General features: G+C 36.0%; 1 protein-coding gene across 5 annotated transcripts; it reads left to right on the top strand.

The window, feature by feature from the left end:
* LOC109848069 lies at nt 314-15955 on the top strand. 5 transcript variants are annotated; one of them, XM_020417380.1, is made up of 6 exons: nt 314-588; nt 1039-1220; nt 10850-11035; nt 12143-12369; nt 12682-12812; nt 12916-13472. In XM_020417380.1, exons 3-6 carry the CDS (start codon nt 10868-10870, stop codon nt 13143-13145), a joined length of 756 nt encoding a protein of 251 aa, XP_020272969.1. In that variant the 5' UTR covers nt 314-588; nt 1039-1220; nt 10850-10867; the 3' UTR covers nt 13146-13472. The 5 variants fall into 5 exon arrangements, 2 of the variants coding, with proteins under 2 accessions (XP_020272969.1, XP_020272970.1); XR_002248685.1 differs by lacking the exon at nt 10850-11035 and having other exon boundaries at nt 314-536; nt 12448-12812; XM_020417381.1 differs by lacking the exons at nt 10850-11035; nt 12143-12369 and having other exon boundaries at nt 314-536; nt 1079-1220.

Genomic DNA, 16208 nt, shown 5'->3' with positions numbered 1-16208 from the left:
GTTTTAAGAATGAACCAATCACAATAAAGGAATCTAAACAAGGAAAGTCTTTTCCTTTTAAGTCTTTTCCTTATTTTTTAGCCAACCAAACACAAGAAAAGAACCTCCAATAAGTTTTATTTAAAAATCACTCACATCATCCAATAATATAATGACAACTCATCTCATCTCATTTCCTTTTTACTTTTAAGAAGTGAACCAAACACAAGAAATGGACCAATATTTAAGAAAACATTTCCTTTTCTTCCCATTTCCAATTCTTTTAACGAACCAAACAGCCCCTTATAGGATTTGAAATAAACACCCACTTAAAATCCCTCAAATGATACAAACCCTAGCTCCCCTCAAGTCTCTAACTACAGCCGCCAGCTCACTTCGGCACTTTCTCCGCCCACCCGCAGCTGCCACACTTCGCCCAGCCGCAGTCCTGCTTCCGCCCGGCCAACTTCGGCATTTCCTCTCAACAATATCACACGATCGGCGATTTGGATTCCAGCCTCAACTCCGATCGCCAACGAGCGACTCCAATCCTTCGGGTTAATTTCAAATAAGAGCTTAGGGTTTCAATTCGGTCTTCTTCATTCTAGGGTTAGGGTTAAGCTCCGATCTTTGTTTCTTGTTCGGTTTTTGGGGATCTCTCAATTGCTCTTGTAGATTTTTCGATTTGATCGTCTGATAAAATTTTCGCTAAGTTTATGTAAATTTGATTAATTATAATCAGAGAACAACTTTGCAATGAAGAAAGTTTGCTTCTTTTTATAAATGTTACAGTTTGCATGATTTAACTAATACGAAATCTGATTAGTGCAATAACTAATGATTGTAACCATTCTTGGATTGATCAGTTTGCAACTTATAGATCCTGAGAAATGTGGTTCTTCTTGGTTGTTGGCTTTTTTTGTTTGGGAAATGTAGGTCATTCCCAATAGGAAATCTCTTCACTTAGACACTTTTGCAGCCTGATAGACACTTTCAGTAATCAAATTTCGGTTGTTCACGGGCTGAACATTTTTCTTATGCTTTTTCTTATGCTTGCAGTCTCACAAAGGGGAAGCTAACATCCACTGCTCTAATGTAGGCTTCACATATTCATCATCAGACTTGACAAGTTTACAGTCCAAAAAGAGCTCAACTATGGATTCTCTTACTTCTGACGATGTATCTTCATCAGCGACTTCATCGTGCATTTTGGTGAAGCATGGTTGCAGGAGAGTGCAGAGGTTTGCTCCCATTTGTTTCTTGTGACAGTTTTCTTGAATGTTATTTAGAAGTTTGAATGTTATTTCAGTATGTGGATAAGTCTATTAATTGATTAGTACCGAACAAACAGAACAGAACCGAACCGAACCGACTTACAACAGTTCGGTTCGGTCTTGAATAATGGGCGGTTCGGTTCGGTTCAAAATTTGATAAAAACCGAAACAACTGACCGTTTGCATAGCCCTACTTTAGAGCACAATTTTCTGAAGAATCCACATTACTCCATAATAATTTTCGATGCATCTTTCTCCATATTATTACGCAATGCAACCGGGAGCAATTGACGTAGAAGAATGTGATAATCATAAGTCTTTAGGCCTAAAAGTTTCTTCTCCTACACCTGAACATTATTTGATATATTAGCTAAATACCCATCCGGTGACTTTACTGATTTGAGGACCTCAAAAAAATTCTGCATCTGCTCTGTCGACATCATAACACGAGAGGAAGGCTTATGTTTTTTCTTAAGTCCAACATCTTGTGCTTGCAACTTTTCCCGGATATTCAATGCAGCTAAGTCTTGACGAGCCCTTAGGTCGTCCTTTGACTTATTAGGTTCTTGAAGTTGGAGTGTTGAAACTATATTGTCACAAACATTTTTCTCAATATGCATGACATCCAAGTTATGTCTGATTTTAAGCTTTTGCCAATATGGTAGCTCAAACATTTTTCTCAATATGCATGACATCCAAGTTATGTCTGATTTTAAGCTTTTGCCAATATGGTAGCTGGAAGAAGATACTGAATTTACTCCACATCCAAGTTATGTCTGATTTTAAGCTTTTGCCAATATGGTAGCTGGAAGAAGATACTGAATTTACTCCATCTCTTTGGTAATTTCTCGACTCCATTATCAACATATGCCCATTGGATTGCTCTCTTCCTCTTTAGTGTCTTTCTTTTTGCTCGACCCAGTGAGTCGTCCTTAGAATATCGGTTCTTACCAAATCTTATTTTTGGAAGATGCTCAAGCTTCTTTACAATATCAGCGTCGGTCATTTGACGTTGTTTAGTCCTAGTCTCAACGGTGCCGTCAAACTTATTGCTCTATTTTCTGTATCTGTGGCCCAAGGACAACCATCTCCTGTTGAACCAATAACAATACTTTCGACTATATGGTAAGTGAAGGCCTTCAAATTTTGGACCACATACTAGACAAGCAAACTTGCCTTTTGTAGACCAACCGAAAAGATTAGCATAAGCTGGAAAATCATTAATTGTCCACATTAGAATAGCACGATGTCAAAATGACTCTTTAGCATGTGCATCATAGATCAACATACCTTCCGATCATAACTGTTTTAGCTCATCAATTAAGGGCTCTAAGTAGACATCAATATTATTCCCTGGTGCATGCTTACCGGGTATCAGCAATGAGAGTATCATATACGGTTGTTTCATGCAAAGCAAGGGTGATAAATTATATGGCATTAAGACAACTGGCCATATAGACCAACCTGAACTCATAACCCTGACGGATTGAATCTGTCGCTAGATAGCCCAAGTCTAACATTTCTGCATTCATGAGCGAAATTGGGGAAAGTCTTATCAATATGCTTCCAAGCCTTCGCATCAGCATGATGTCTCAATTTACCATCTTCTATACGACCTTCTTTGTGCCACCTCATGTTCTTAGCGACGTCTTTATTCATATACAGGCGTTGCAATCTAGAAACTAATGGAAAATGGCGAAGCACCTTAGCTGGAATCTTGCTCTCTCTGCATCTCTATTGGCTCTGTTGACCGCCTTGTTGAAGAGCGGGTGTGTTGTTTCCATCGAGATACTCCACATGTTGGACATTCCTGAAGGTCTTAGAGCGGGTGTGTTGTTTCCATCGAGATACTCCACATGTTGGACATTCCTGAAGGTCTTTATTATCCTTGTAGTAGAGAATACAATCATTGGGACACACTCCACATGTTGGACATTCCTGAAGGTCTTTATTATCCTTGTAGTAGAGAATACAATCATTGGGACACATCAATCTTATTATAATCAAGCCCCAAATCGGAAACTATTTGCTTTAGGAATGCTACGCTCCTCCTGGAACTACCTTCCGTAGCAAATCAAGAAGCATTTCAAAATAAGTATTTTCCAATTCACTGAGGCTCTTAATATGCAGGAGCTCCAACATAAATGAAAATCTGGAGTACTCGGTGCAACCCTCATACAAATCCTTTTCACTATCCTTTAGTAGTTTTATTATTCGATCCAAGTCCTCAGAAACATGAGCATTTCCAAAACCTTCTGGGCCATCAACATCTTCGATCTCAGTTGCATCTTGGACATCATCTATGATATCATCTTCACTATCATTGTTAATATCATATTCGGTATTGGACATCATCTATGATATCATCTTCACTATCATTGTTAATATCATATTCGGTATGGTCAGGTCCAATATCAGTTTGTAAATCACTATCATTGTTAATATCATATTCGGTATGGTCAGGTCCAATATCAGTTTGTAAATTTTCTGTATCATCTATCTTGAAACCATGACTGGTATCGACATGCACATCCGGTACTTCATCTTCAATACGGCCTTACTCGTGATAGGACCAATATTTATATTCCTCGTAAAACCCAAAGTTTGCTAAGTGGGTTCGTATTTTCTCTATTTTTCAGCTTCATATTCTTACACCTACAATAGGGGCAGTACATTGCACCGCTATTTAAATTTTTTTGGGTTCATTTCGACATACTTCATGAAGGCTTCACATCCATTCTTATAACGTCGATCGCGATACCGTTGGATCCTAGGGATATCTATCCATGACTTATCAGGAATTTTCCTCATCTAAATCTTCCTCATCTGTAGATAATATATATATTTAGAAACTATTTGAGAACAGGTAGTAAACTAATAAATTTTAAACTATTCAAAACCTACGGTGTAGCATTTAAGTTAGGGTCATTGAGGTATGTTTGAAACTTATTAAGGTATGAAGACTAATTAGCACACTCTAACGGCTGTCATAGGAAGATTTCTATACCATTAAGAATATAATAGTGCTTACATCCAACTTCATATACTTTGTATACGGCAGCACCTACCCACCGTTCTTTCTGTACACTGTGCGGATGTTGTTATGCGTATTGGAAACAGACCAAAACGCAGAATAACATACGCTTATTGTACACGGAGAACGAGTACGAGCTGTCGAAATTTTCAAGAAATAAAAACATACAAAGTATACAAAATTGGATGTATGCACTACTATATTGCTAACCCGTCCGAGAAGGACCGATCCAATAATTGTAAATTTCTATACCAATTCTTTTCTATTATAATATAAAGTGAATGATCATTTTTTAGTAGAAAACTTTATCTCCTACCCAAATTTGACTTGTTTATCTTATATTATAACATCAAAGAATTGGATGTAATATTGGACGGGAGTCTAGGGACAACATTATATTTTTTTTCCACCTAAATTGGATATATAACACATTATTATATAATATTGCGTTATATATCACTCTATTTTTTTAAAACATTTTCTTTCATAACAACGCATTTTCAAATCACAAACTTATATAATCACATTTGTATAATTTAATATAGGATTAATTAAATTTAGGGTCATATTTACAGTTAGAAATGATTAATAAATTTATTTAAGTTATTACAAATTAAGTTTAGTATTAAAAGTTTCGTTTAATTAGGTCATCACTATATTTAATTTAGGGTTCATAATTGATTATAAGTGTTGATGAAATAGGGCAAAATATTATCTAATTATGGATTAAATAATATTAGAAGCTGTATTTTTTGTCACACTGTATGACAAAAATGAGAACTTTACAATATCACCCAAGGTTTTAAATATCGACCGACATGTCGGACATGTCGGCCGACATATCGGTTTGAGGGCTTGACTGACACGACATGGATGTTTTCAACTCATATGTCGATTTTCAAGGCCAAATCGAAAATATCAGGGTCATATCGGGCATATCGGCCTATTTTTTAGCTTTAAAAAATCGGCCGATTTGGTAATTTTTTTTAAGATCTGTTTTTTGTTATCGGGTTTGGATTTAGTGATAAATACCCAAACCCGTTTGACCCGGGTTTGGATTTAGTGATAAATACCCAAACCCGTTTGACCCGTTCTCATGTTTAAGGGTTTCTTATGAACCCGATAGAACCCGTTCTCATGTTTAAGGGTTTCTTATGAACCCGATAGAAAGAATTTATGAACCCAAATCCATATATTTTATTTTTTATATGTTTAGTCTATAGAATTTATAAAGTATGTTTATATTGAATTTATGAATGTTTAGATTACATTAGGACATTATATTATACATATGGGCACTATCCGATATGACAATCCGATATTTAGTCAATGTACCCCGATATATCCCCGATTTTCACTATCCGATATGGATTTCAGCCATCCGACATGAACCCGACATCCGACATTTAAAACCTTGATATCACCCTCCCATATTATCTAATTACAGAAATTAAGAAAATTGTAGAAATTACCTTAAGTTTATCACAATATCACAATATCACAAACTGTATGAAAATAAATTGAGAAAAATTGCAGAAATTACCTTAAGTTTCTCGGCTGGAATAAGAGGAGTAACCAGCAAATAATTTGCTGTAAAAGAGAGGGAAACTATGGTCAGAAATTAAAATTAGGGTTAGGGTTTTGAGGAAGGGGAAATTAGGGTTAGGGTTTAGAGTAAGACTACTTACATGTCAGCGGAGGCGTGAATTGAGTCAATTGACTACGACAAGGGGCGGCGAGGGGGAGGTGAGGAGGAATTTGAGAGGGGGATGACAAGGGCGCGGGCGTGAGGGGGGAGGCGGCGACGGGACGATGAGGAGGAATTTGAGAGAAGGCGACATGACGGCAAGGGCGACAACGAAACGACGAGGAGAACCTTGGAGAAGGCGACGAGATTTGGGCTTTGAACAGGGAGGAGAACGGGGGAAGAGAGGTGAGGAGATTTATGTGTGGAGGCGAAAATTTTAAGGTAGGGGCGGCTAAGGTAGGGGCTGACTAGGGTTTTATTAATTTATATTTTTTAAAATGACTCATACATCCTAGACATAAATTTTCGTCAAGGTTACGTCCTAGACGGAATTTTTTTAAAATGAGTCATACATCCTAGACGAAAATTTCTGTCTAGGTTACGTCCTAGACGGAAATTTCCGTTTAGGTTACGTCCTAGACGGAAATTTTCGTCTAGGATACTTGGTACATTTAAAAAAAAATTAAATTAATAAAACCGTCTACTTTACTATTGTAGACGGAAATTTTCGTCTAGGATATTTAATACCAAAATTTCCGTCTAGGATATGCTGTCTAGGATACAAGTTTTTCTACTAGTGTGTATAGAATTTAAGAGACTACTCATCTCTTATATATTTGTTCAGTGATCTCCCTATTTTTCCTAATTTAGCCTTTGGGCAAAACATTAGTAGTGATCTTGGATAGAATATTCTTTTGTAGCTCTAAAAAATTAGTCAAGTAACAAAACCTTATGTTTATATGTATCTATTTTTTTCGCCTTGATGATAACATTTATTGGTTTAAATATGCAAGTCATTTTGATCTCCTAACAATGTCAGCCAAAATAGGATGAGACATATTGACATATATGTTCAGGTGTATATGTAATATTGGATAGCGTTCCATATTATATTCATTGTCAAAATTCTTCACTATATTATGCTACAATTTAGTAAGGGCACTTCCAGAAAATAAGATTGGCTACCTTATACGCCTAAGGGTATGACCAGAAAAAATAAAATGCACTTCTTGAAAACTTTGTACCTAAACTAAGTGCACTTCTAGAGACAACAGAGTATAAATTCACATTTATAACTTAGTATCAAAACAGAAGAGGATTACTTTTTCACATCAGAATGACAATAGTCTGGACTTCCTACTCGAGATATCTGAACTTCGATGTTTCAAGCTAACCCGGGCACTGTTATACATTTCAGGATAGTTCTCGACAAAAACATCCTTGTAAATTTTGCGCTCTTCTTCACGCTGCTCTAACAATACCTCAGCCCAGTGCTTCATATCTTCATATATTCTCTGTAATTCTGTGGCGGGGTACTCCCTTATCGAATCCATGATTTTGGTGACACAACAATTGTAAAAGTTTAACAAACAACGTAAGTTGGAAGCTGTTCAATAAGGAAAAGAAATACACAGTTGAGATTCACATGTAATCAAAGACCAAAAGGTATACTCATTTGGTATTAGTAATTCAATACCAGTCATACTTACGGTTAACGTTTGTTGTCGATTCCAGCTTTATCAGTTTGATAAAGTTTTGTCCATCAGGATTCTTTTCTATTTCCCCATCCAGTTTTCTAGTAGTTGCTTTTACTCTCTCCACCAGCATATCAAGCTCAAACCTGAATGAAGTTCAATAAATGGATTAACACACATATGCCCAACACAGAAGTAGGGAAATATTTCAATAGTTAGAGGAGTTGCATACATACATGTCATCTTCGCAGTCAAATAATGTTTGCTCATATTTGTTTATCTTCCGAATAGTATTTCTGTTGCATTTAACGGCTAAATAACAAGAATCATTCAGTTCGTTCAGCTCTGGTGAGTTGCTAGAATGAAGTGATGTGGGCTGCCATTATAGAGAACAAACAGTTAGCCCAGACTAGACAGTAGCAAATACAATTAAACAATAAATTCGAAAAATTACCTCACGCAGAAGCTTGTAACTCGGGGTTTCTTTGTTCGATGAGGAACCGTACTTTCGAGAAGTGTCATCCATTGGAGTGGAGGCTGAGTGCTTAATGTTATTTCGTTCTCCGAGCGTACTTTACTTTTATATAGACCAGTCATGCTGGATTCGTTAATTTCAGCTTGAGAGTCCTGGTTTTCTTGCGTTATGTTTTGTTCAGGTTTGCAATCCTCATTTTGATGCATTTACAGACAAAAGAATATTATTAGTTAGGTTGCAATCAATAATTATGATGTTGCAAGAATAACTTCATAACAATACCAAATTTCATAAAATAATTAGTATCACATGTACACTTCAACCCCTGATATTCCATCTAGTATGTTACATACACCCTTTGAACAAATTTTAATTATAATAGTGTGTTAAAAGAATATCATAGAAACAAAACGACATATCACCACTACCAACTTACAGAGGAATCAGAATTTGATAAAGGATAGGTCATAGTCTAAAGATAGCGATATAGCCTATTTAATAAATATTAAAAAACATCTTCTTAAAGGAATTATTATCCCACATACATCTTAATTGATGATGTTTTCATCTTGTAACACATCCACCGCGCATGCCTTAATACTATAATGTTGTTCGTCACAGTTTAAACAGGATTCTATTAGAACCTTATGCCATATAGACTCATATTTCTAGTGCCAAACTTAGCAAAATTTAGGATATCAAATCAACTTTCACTAGTTTTCAAACTGCAGATCGTTGGTATCTACTGACATCCATCGCGTATGTCTTAATACTGTAGTGTTGTTCGTCACAGTTAAACAAGATTCTATTAGAACCTTATACAATATAGACTCATATTTCTAGTGCTAAACTTAGCAAAACTCAGGATATCATATCAACTTTCACTAGTTTTCAAACTGCAGATCGTTGGTATCTTCTGACATCCACACAATATCAAGTACATTGAAGCAGAAGCCAAACAAATATATGATGCCATACATAATTGTCTAATAATTGCTCTTAAGTAATTGTATCCAGGTTCATTAAAATCATAAAGGTAAGTACTTGGCCTATAATGAAATCTTGATTGTTTTACAAATGAGAGAAGTTCTAATCTTAAATCGAAGTGCCTAAACTATAATTTCGAGAAGAGATCGGAACCTTTGGACGTATAGGGTTTATTGCATAACAAAAAAAATCTACCATCAAACTTGCACAAATAAACCGCAGATTCTATGATCTGCGTTTAGGTTGCATGACAGTGATTAGGCAATGGAAATATATGAGTAATAAAGCTCGGAGAAAAGAGTTGCATTTTACCATTTCCAGGACATGATTGAAAACTTCTCCCAAATTATCGGGCTTCTTACTTTTTCTCTTGGTATCGAGCATCAAGTTGTAAACACCCATCACCATAATCTCCTCTCCATCGAATAATTCCTCTGTTCTTCGAATAATCTCATCTCCATCAACTCTGAAATCAATTGAACATAATAAGCCCAACAAACATAAAAGATATATTTTTTTTAAAACGCATAAAAAGATAGTGAAAAGAAGGTAACTAAAGATTAACTAACATTTTGTCAACATCCTTAAAATCCATGAAATTTTGTAAGAAATCATTGTATCTTGCCCTCTCACGCTCGAATCGATCCCCCATCGCAACCAGAAATTGAAGCTTCCCCTTAAAAGCCATCGCAGAATTCCCTAAGACAACAACGAAAGCCTAACCCTAAGTTTTTTGGAAGAGAAAGACAGATCAAAAGAAAAAGAAAAGGATTTTGTTTATGAAAGAGGGGGAGGCAGGAGGAGGGGGTATATATAGTCGCGCTTTTCCTTCTCGTTGTAGGATCAGTTAGTTCGAATCCTACAACGAGAAGGAAAAGTGCGCCTATGTATACCCCTTCTCTTGCCGCCCCCTCTCTCATAAACAAAATCGTTTTCTTTTTCTTCTGATCTCTCTTTCTCTTCCAAAAAATTTAGGGTTAGGCTTTCGTTGTTGTCTTAGGGAATTTTGTGATGGCTTTTAAGGGGACGCTTTAATTTCTGGTTGCGATGGGGGATCGATTCGAGCGTGAGAGGGCAAGATTCAATGAGTTCTTACAAATTTTTATGGATTTTAAGGATGTTGACAAAATGTTAGTTAATCTTAAGTTACCTTCTTTTCACTATCTTTTTATGCGTTTTTAAAAAAAATTCTTTTATGTTCGTTGGGCTGATTATGTTCGATTGATTTCAGAGTTGATGGAGATGAGATTATTCGAATAACAGATGAACACTGTTATAAATAGCGGTAAATAGCCCCGCAATAGCAGCGCTAATAGCGTTAGCGGTTCCTTCCGGCGACGCTATTGCCCGCTACGCTATCGCGCAATAGCGGTGACATATTGTGGAATATGTCTGTTCGCAAAAGCGGCCAATAGTGTGTCATAACGGTAAATAGTGAGCGGTTGCATTCAAAATTTGCTTTTTGACTGCTATTTAAAAGCGGTTTGAGGCTTATTTTTAAAAAATTAAACTCAACCATTGACCATTGCATTCCACCGTCTCCTGTGATTTTCAGCATACTCCCGTCACCTCTCATAGCCTCTGGTACCTATCTTGATACTTCCTCTCACCTCCTTCATCGTGAGCTCCTCTTAGGGCAGTCCTGTCACCGCTAAGCTTTTTTTCTTGAAGACGACGACTTTTTGACTCCTAGTCATCTTCAGTATTACGTGATGGTTACATGTCTATTTCATGTTTAGGATCTCTTTAACTCATCCAATATGTACTTTTAGATTTCTTAGATTTTTTTTTTTAATTTTTCTTTTTTAGTATTTATACATATCTAAATTAGACCGCTATTTGACTTTGCGTTTTTTTACCGCTATTTTACCGCAATAGCCCGAAATAGCCTTAGCGATGCCTCACCGCTACGCGATGCTATCCGCTATCGATAACCTTGCAGATGAATTATTTGATGGAGAGGAGATTATGGTGATAGGTTTTTACAACTTGATGCTCGATACCAAGAGAAAAAGTAGGATGCCCGATGATTTGGGAGAAGTTTTCAATCGTGTCCTGAAAATGGTAAAATGCAAGTCTTTTCTCCGAGCTTTATTACTCATATATTTCCATTGCCTAATCACTGTCATGCGACCTAAACGCAGATCATAGAATCTGTGGTTTATTTGTGCAAGTTTGATGGTAGATTCTTTTGTTATGCAATAAACCCTATATGTCCAAAGGTTCTGATATCTTCTCCAAATTATAGTTTACGCACTTCGATTTAAGATTAGCACTTCTCTCATTTGTAAAACAATCAAGATTTCATTATAGGCTAGGTACTTACCTTTATGATTTTAATGAACATGGATACAGTTGCTTAGAGCAATTATTAGACAATTATGTATGGCATCATATATTTGTTTGACTTCTGCTTCAATGTACTCGATATTGCGTGGATGTCAAAAGATACCAACGATCTGCAGTTTGAAAACTAGTGAAAGTTGATATGATATCCTGAGTTTTGCTAAGTTTAGCACTAGCAATGAGTCTATATGGTATAAGGTTCTAATAAAATCTTGTTTAACTGTGACGAACAACACTATAGTATTAAAACATATGCAGTGGATGTTAGTTGATACCAACGATCTGCAGTTTGAAAACTAGTGAAAGTTGATTTGATATCCTAAATTTTACTAAGTTTGGCACTAGAAAATATGAGTTTATATGGCATAAGGTTCTAAAAGAATTCTGTTTAAACTGCGACGAACAACACTATAGTATTAAGACATGCGCGGTGGATGTGTTACAAGATGAAAACGTTGACATAGTAATTCCTTTAAGAAGATGCTTTTAATATTTATTAATCAGGCTATATCGCTATCTTTAGACTATGACCTATCCTTTATCAAATTCTGATTCCTCTGTAAGTTGGTAGTGGTGATATGAGTTTCTATGATAATGTTCTTGCACTGCGTTGTTTTGGATCTCGTTTTGTTTCTATGATATTCTTTTAACACACTATTATCATTAAAATTTGTTCAAAGGGTGTGTTACATACTAGATGGAATGTCAGGGGTTGAAGTGTAACATGTGATACTAATTATTTTATGAAATTAGGTATTGTTATTAAGTTATTTTTGCAACATTATAATTATTGATTGCAACCTAACAATATTCTTTTGTCGGTAGATGCATCAAAATGAGGATTGCAAACCTGAACAAAACATAACGCAAGAAAACCAGGACTCTCAAGCTGAAATTAACGAATTCAGCATGACTGGCCTATATAAAAGTAAAGTACACTCGGAGAACGAATTAGCATTAAGCACTCAGCCTCCACTCCAATTGATGACACTTCTTGAAAGTACAGTTCCTCATCGAACAAAGAAACCCCGAGTTACAAGCTTCTGCGTGAGGTGATTTTTCGAATTTCTTGTTTAATTGTATTTGCTACTGTCTAGTCTGGGCTATCTGTTTGTTCTCTATAATGGCAGCCCACATCACGTCATTCTAGCAACTCACCAGAGCTGAACGAACTGAATGCTTCTTGTTATTTAGCCGTTAAATGCAACAGAAATACTATTTGGAAGATAAACGAATATGAGCAAACATTATTTGACTGCGAAGATGACATGCATGTATCTCCTCTTAACTATTGAAATATTTCCCTACTTCTGTGTTGGGCATATGTGTGTTAATCCATTTATTGAACTTCATTCGAAGTTCAGGTTTGAGCTTGATATGCTGGTGGAGAGAGTAAAAGCAACTACTAGAAAACTGGATGGGGAAATAGAAAAGAATCCTGATGGTCAAAACTTTATCAAGCTGATAAAGCTGGAATCAACAACAAACTTTAATCGTAAGTATGACTAGTATTGAATTACTAATACCAAATGAGTATACCTTTTGGTCTTTGATTACATGTGAATCTCAACTGTGTATTTCTTTTCCTTGTTGAACAGGTTTCAACTTACGTTGTTTGTTAAACTTTTACAATTGTTGTGTCACCAAAATCATGGATTCGATAAGGGAGGACCCCACCACAGAATTACAGAGAATATATGAAGATATGAAGCACTGGGCTGAGGTATTATTGGAGCAGCGTGAAGAAGAGCGCAAAATTTACAAGGATGTTTTTGTCGAGAACAATCCTGAAATGTATAACAGTGGCCGGGTTAGCTTGAAACATTAAAGTTCAGAGCAGGAAGTCCAGACTGTTGTCATTCTGATGTGGAAAAGTAATCCTCTTCTGTTTTGATACTGAGTTATAAACGTGAATTTACACTCTGTAGTCTCTAGAAGTGCTCTTAGTTTAGGTACGAAGTTTTCAAGAAGTGCATTTTATTTTTTCTGGTCATATCCTTAAGCGTATAAGGTAGCCAGTCTTATTTTCTGGAAGTTCCCTCACTGTATTATAGCATAATATAGTGAAGAATTTTGACAATGAATATAATATGGAACGCTATCTCCATTATTACATATGCACCTGATTATATATGTCAATATGTCTCATCCTATTTTGGCTGACATTGTTAGGAGATCAAAATGACTTGCATATTTAAACCAATAAATGTTATCATCAAGACAAAAAAAAAGATACATATAAACATAAGGTTTTGTTACTTGACTAATTTTTGAGAGCTACAAAAGAATATTCTATCCAAGATCAAAACTAATGTTTTGCCCAAAGGCTGAATTAGGAAAAATAGGGAGATCACTGAACATATATATAAGAGATGAGTAGTCTCTTAAATTCTATACACACTAGTAGAAAAACTTGTATCCTAGACGAAAATTTTTCTTTCTAGCTTGCTATTAAACTAGATGGAAAATTTTCCCTCTAGAATGTAACATCGTAAACGAAAATTTTCGTCTACAATAGTAAAGTAGACGGTTTTATTTTATTTTATTTTTAAATGTACCAAGTATCCTAGATGGAAATTTTCGTCTAGGACAGAAATTTTCGTCTAGGACGTAAAATTTTCGTCTAGGACGTAATTTCCGTCTAGGACGTAACCTCGACAGAAATTTTCGTCTAGGATGTATGGGTCATTTAAAAAAATTAATTAATAAAACCCTAGACAGCCCCAACCCTAGCCGGCCCCTACCTTAAAAATTTCCGCCTCCACACATAAATCCCCTCACCTCTCTTCCCCCGTTCTCCTCCTCTGTTCAAAGCCCAAATCACGTCGCCTTCTCCAAGGTTCTCCTCGCCGTCCCGTCGTTGCCCTTGCCGTTCCGTTGCCTTCTCTCAAATTCCTCCTCGCCGTTCCGTCACATTCTCTCAAATTCCTTCTCTACCCATTTTGGCTGACATTGTTAGGAGATGAAAATGTCTTGCATCTTTAAACCAATAAATGTTATCAAGGCAAAAAAAATAGATACATAGAAACATAAAGTTTTGTTACTTGACTAATTTTTGAGAGCTACAAAAGAATATTCTATCCAAGATCACGACTAATGTTTTGCCCAAAGGCTGAATTAGGAAAAATAGGGAGATCACTGAACAAATATATAGGAGATGAGTAGTCTCCTAAATTCTATACAATTGCAAACCAACCATTCATACAAATTTTTCAATAGGCTGTTTCATCACCTCATCTGCAGTGGAGCTCAATCGGTTGATGCATGAGGATGAACCAAGTCTCCTACGTTAGAGAATGCACTACTTCCAGCAATAATGTTATGATCAATTGTTTGCCTAAATTCTTCAATTCAAGTGTTAAAACTTTTAGTTAGTGTTGCTATGTGACCAAAGAAACTTATTCTTATTTACTACTTGTCTGTTTCAGTGCTAATATTGGTTCTTCTGTGTATTGAGCTTCTTCAAGCCTTCGCTTTTCCTCTAGCAGTATAACTCGAGTGCTTGTTAGCCAAAAGGGGCTTAGAACACATCATTTTTTCTAATAAAATCAAACGAGAAATTGAATTGGAAATTTGAGGATCTGATAACAAAGAAGATGTGGGTTTATGAACGATTACTTGTAAAACTCGAGCAAAGATCTTAGTTCTTTCTGAGAAAACAGATCTTAAGACTATCAGAGATTTCGAGAGGTTAGGGATGTCCCAGACTCTGCATGTCTTGTCTTGGTTACCCGTTGCAAATGTACAGCCATCAGGGCTCCATGCCGATGCAAAGGAGTCCATATGGCCATGCAAGTCTTGGATGTTCTTTAGTAAGAGTAAGTGTAAGTGCATTTTTTTTCTTTTTTCCTTATTATTATTTTGGAGGTAAGTTTGTTTTGCAGGTATTACCTTTCCAGTATGAGCATCAACCAGGATTCCCTCAGGATGAGTGCTGTAATGAACATAAAGAGGAGTCAACAGATCAGATATGAGAAAAAAAATACAAATTTCATCCTAGTGTTCCCTACTGAATGCTCAGAATACATACTAGATTTTGGTGAACTTTTACAACAAAATCTGGTTCATATGTCATGACAAGGATTGCAAATGATTAGGAGATGGGTCAGGAACCAAATAAAGTCCAATACAAACATTGCAACATTCCGGTCGATGCCCATCCAAAAATCACACATTCACATCACACAGAAGCCAACCCAGTCCTCTTCCCAGGCTTCCAGCATAGTAAAGACCAATGGTGAATCAGGTTAAGCCGGACGAAGAGAGCAGAAATAATAATATTTTTAGTCATGAACTGATTCATACTCCAATACAACATATTTATGAATATTTGACAACATATTTATGAATATTTGATATGAAAGGAGAACACTGAAATAAGAATTACACATATCATAGCATCCGTGCACCGCAGCTGCTTATATTATGATGTTGTATCCGTTCCACACATGGCCTCTTATTTTAGCATTAGAGATGCGTCACACGCTCAAATGTGTCTTAAACTATATAATAGATGTTTTAATGTAGAGCCCTCATACACTCCTTGGACATTTACCACATTTTCATCAACGTTGTTACTCGCATTACATGTTTTGAGATTTTTAGTTACTTTCAGTGTTTCATTTATATGCTAGAGCCTATAGTGGAAAATACTATCAAGAAGATGACTTGTATAAAACTACTATAAGCTTAGACGTGTTTAGCTATTCTATATAAACTTCAAGAGCCAATGTCTTATTTTTGCAAGGTCATATAAAATGTAAGGTAGATGTAAACTTTAATATACAAACACGATCATTATATGTTTTGTATTACTACAAACAATTGTTTAAGATCTTGGGTGCATGAACATGTGTATCATTGTATCTATTCATGTGGTGGTAGCACTACT

The sequence above is a fragment of the Asparagus officinalis genome, chromosome 7 (genome assembly GCF_001876935.1).
Source record: "Asparagus officinalis chromosome 7, Aspof.V1, whole genome shotgun sequence".
Lineage (NCBI taxonomy): Eukaryota > Viridiplantae > Streptophyta > Magnoliopsida > Asparagales > Asparagaceae > Asparagus > Asparagus officinalis.
The sequence above is the reverse complement of the archived record's forward strand: the minus strand, read 5'-3'. Positions and strand labels throughout refer to the sequence as shown.

What these genes read in the sequence shown, in the direction of transcription:
- LOC109848069 (XM_020417380.1), top strand. Translation starts at nt 10,868, where the DNA reads ATGCCTCACCGCTACGCGATGCTATCCGCTATCGATAACCTTGCAGAT. An exon ending in TCAATCGTGTCCTGAAAATG is followed by an intron (nt 11,036 to 12,142) that starts GTAAAATGCAAG and finishes TTTTGTCGGTAG; the next exon opens with ATGCATCAAAATGAGGATTG. An exon ending in GTTACAAGCTTCTGCGTGAG is followed by an intron (nt 12,370 to 12,681) that starts GTGATTTTTCGA and finishes TTCGAAGTTCAG; the next exon opens with GTTTGAGCTTGATATGCTGG.